This window comes from Sinocyclocheilus rhinocerous, unplaced genomic scaffold (genome assembly GCF_001515625.1).
Source record: "Sinocyclocheilus rhinocerous isolate Xijiao unplaced genomic scaffold, SAMN03320098_v1.1 scaffold260, whole genome shotgun sequence".
NCBI lineage: Eukaryota > Metazoa > Chordata > Actinopteri > Cypriniformes > Cyprinidae > Sinocyclocheilus > Sinocyclocheilus rhinocerous.
The window spans coordinates 309,711-313,622 of NW_015637541.1; the positions used below are offsets into that span (position 1 = coordinate 309,711).

General features: G+C 36.9%; 1 protein-coding gene across 1 annotated transcript in view; it reads right to left on the minus strand.

Annotated features, from left to right (window-relative positions):
- Positions 1–3,912, minus strand: part of LOC107749012 (probable E3 ubiquitin-protein ligase HERC1) — a 90,402-nt gene that overhangs the window by 56,375 nt on the left and 30,115 nt on the right. The window contains exons 25-30 of the mRNA XM_016564060.1: positions 2,179–2,417; positions 1,899–2,096; positions 1,621–1,741; positions 907–977; positions 675–832; positions 236–390 (exon numbers count right to left, since the gene is read on the minus strand). Coding sequence (XP_016419546.1) covers positions 236–390; positions 675–832; positions 907–977; positions 1,621–1,741; positions 1,899–2,096; positions 2,179–2,417 — 942 coding nt within the window. The remainder of the gene's footprint in view (positions 1–235; positions 391–674; positions 833–906; positions 978–1,620; positions 1,742–1,898; positions 2,097–2,178; positions 2,418–3,912) is intronic.

Here is a 3,912-nt window from a genome sequence, read left to right on the forward strand (position 1 = left end):
ATTAGAAATTAAGCTAATATTATTTATTATTTTACTTTTATTTTACCTACTCATATTATTAAGCATGATAAATAAATAAATAAATGTAAAATTAAAGTAATTAGTTAAAAAATATATATAATTTTTTTTTTTTTAATATGCAATGACAAAATAATAAGATTACATTTAATATTTATGACTAGTGTTATATAAAATATATATAAAAAACACTGAATCTTGTGTTGAAATGACTGACTTTCTTGTTTGGAAGTTTCTTCCTGGATGTGCTCTGTGGAATCCCTCTCTAGCACCTCCTGCTGGTGGACTGCATGTAACAATCCATGCAGCTGCTCGCTCATCACATCCATGAGAGCCTGGGACACTTCCAATGGCAAGGCCTCTTCACAGCAACTGGAGAAACACACACACAGTTTTCTTTAACTGCAGCTGTACAACCTAGATTGTCTGCAGCCAGGTACTGTTGCTGTTATTGGCAGAGGGGATGTTTGTTGATACCAAAACATCCATATGAAATTGTGTTTTGGAGTTTCTTTACTATGCAAAACTGTTACATTAAAGCAATATTATGATGTAGCAAGAAGAATGCTTTCAGTTTTCAAAATGTGAGGTTTTAAGAGCATATCATGGGAGGCGTTTTCTCGTTCTGTATTTAATTATCAAGTTTATAATCTCACCTGGCCGCTATGGCGAATATCTGCAGGAGTCTGGCAGCGGCCAGCTTCACCGCCCCACCGAGCTGCATGTGACCGGACATGGAGGCGGCCAGCCAGCGCTGGTTCACCAGCACGCAGGCATTATCAGTCAGTGTGGACAAGATCTCCAGGACGCCACATTTAATAATCCCAGCACACAGGTGTTATCAGTCAGAGTGGACAAGATCTCCAGAATGCCACATTTAATTATCACCACCAGATCCACTGGCTGATAGTGGAAGTTCAGAGCGAAGACTGTAGCTAACAGCAGGTGCTGATAAGAGCCTGAAATGAGACAAATCTATGTTAAATCACTACTTAATCAAACTGGCATATTATTAGAGTACTTGGACTATGCCAAACTATAAAATATATATCACAAGCAATATCACAAATTAATGTCCATTTAAATTAGTGGGTAATGATAATATTACAGAAAAAAAAATCAGTTTTAAATGGTAAAATAAAAATAAAATTTAATTAAAAGATAAAATAAACATCACTAATAATACTATTTCCCCTTGTTTATCCAACTAAGATATGAAAAGTGCATGCGCATAGTACAGTAGGCATTGTATAAAGTCTATCATTTTATTAACATTAAAATGCACTGTAAAGTACAAAATTGTTAAATTATATGACTTATTATTTACCCTGTTTTATATTAGCTGCTCATTATTAATAAAAAATTAAATAATAATAAAGTCAAATTATATTAGTAAAACATTTCAGTTATAAAATATTCTTTTTAAATGTAAATGTCAGTACTATTTTCATCATTTGTATTATGTGCATTTACATAATTAATATAAAAAGTATTTACAAAAAACTAAAAATGGCCCAAAAAAATAAACATTTATAAAAAAAATAATACTTTTTTTGTGCATTTAGACAAATGCTACATGCTCGAGTAAGAAGCGTTACCCACCAGCCTGTTCTCTCTCTAGCGCCACTTTCTGTCTGAGCACACGCACCAGTTGCTGGTACAGCGTGTGAGCTGCAGACTGTAACTCCCTCTGAACACCGATAGGAGCCGACTGAGTCCCAGCCTAGACACAAACCAACATTTCAAACATCATACTTCAATGAGAATACAGGCCTAATCTATAAGGGAGATGTTAAAGTCAAGAAAAAAAAAATCATGCATGAAATTTGGAAAAATTTGTTATTTGTATTTGAGGAAATGTCATTATCAGTGTGTATTACGGTGTAATGGTGAATCTTGTTGTTAGGTGCCGCTAGACTGCCGGTGATCGGGGCTCCCAGACCAAAGCAGCCAGAGAGGAACTGCAGCTGCACTGACTGCAAGAGGCCTGGAAAACGAGGAGGCGCCAGAGAGCTGACACTCTTTTCCTCCATCTCTGACAGGAAGGAGGAAATCTGACACAAGGCCTCCAAACGAACCTGGATGGAGGGTATGAAAACAACTGTGATGTCTCTACATCTAGTTATTGAAAGTAAAATGGATCTGCAATGGATTTCCCACCTGAGCTCTTTGGTGTTGCTGTGCCATGGCAATGGTGATGGCTTTGGGATCTACATGTGCACCTCCATCTTTGTCCACCAGAGAAGAGGTTCGAAGGAGGCTCCCACACAGGAAATGGAAGACCTGACCCAGGATGGGTGTGCCACCTCCACCCGGGCACAGCACAGTAGTGGGACTGATGCACTGTCGCAGTCGCTCCCAGGCATCTTTCATGATGCCCAAAGAACAGAGTGGAAGGCCTTGCAAGAAACAAGGCTGATTAGCTCAGAGGTGTGATATTTAAGCTAACTAAAACTGATGATTATAGTTTATGTGAAAGAAGAGAGAGACAAAAAATGCAATGCGAGTTATCAGACATGCGAGATCAGATTAGATGTGTGGGATCAGACGTGTGACATAAGACCTCAGAAATCAGATATCAAGCAGGTGTGAGATCAGACAGGTGAAATGTAAGAGATGAATTATTTGATATATGTGAATTCAGACATGTAAGATGTGAGAAATCAGAAATGAGAGATCATACATCACATCAGATACGTCAAAGATCTGACATGTGAGATCAGACTGGTAAAAGATAAGTTGCAACAAATCCAATATGTGTGAGATGAGATCAGATATGTAAGCTATTTGAAATCAGATGTGAGAATTCATACATGCAAGATCAAATATGTGAGATCAGTTATGTTAGATCAGACATGTGAGATGAAACACATGAGGAATTAGAAACAGAAGATCAGACAGTTGATATCAGACATGAAAAAACAGTTTCATCAAAGAACTGAACTGTGAGATCAGACAGGTAAAAAACAAATCAAAGATGCGAAATACCCACTATGTGTGAGATCAGATATTAAATATGTAAGATATGTGAGATCAGACGCAAGGAATCTTACAGATGAGATCAGTTAAGTTCAATGAGATGTGAGATGACACAATAAATATTAGAAACGTGAGATCAGACAGTTGATATCAGACATGTGAAAGATCAGATATGTTAAAGATCTGACATGCAATATCAGACAGGTTAAAGATCAAAGATGCAACAAATCCAGTATGTGTGAGATCAGATATGCAAGATATCTGAGATCAGATGTGAGAAATCATACGTGAGATCAGATATGTAAGAGATCAGTTTTGTTAGCCGAGACATATGAGATGACACATTAGACAATAGAAATGTGAGATGAGACAATTGATATCAGACGTGAAAAATCAGATTTGTTAAAGATCTGACATGCAATATCAGACAGTTAAAGATCAGAGATGCAACAAATCTACAGCGGGTAAAATAAGTATTGAACACGTCATCATTTTTCTCAGTAAATGTATTTCTAAAGGTGCTGTTGACATAAAATTTTCACCAGATGTCGTAACAACCCAAGCAATCCATACATATAAAGAAAACAAAACAAATAAGTTCAGAAATTAAGTTCTGTGTAATAAAGTGGAATGACACAGGGAATAAGTATTGAACACATGAAGAAAGGGAGGTGCAAAAAGGCAGGGAAAGTGAAGACACCAGCAGAAATCTATCAGTAATTAGAAAGCAATCCTGCCCCTTGTCAGTGGAAATTAATTTTAGTTGGTTTAGTCCCAACTGATGGCCTATAAAAAGGTGTCTTATTACCAACGTGTCACACAAGAAACATGTCATGATGGGTAAAAGCAAAGAGCTTTCTCAAGACCTTCGCAACCTTATTGTTGCAAAACATACTGATGACATTGGTTACAGAA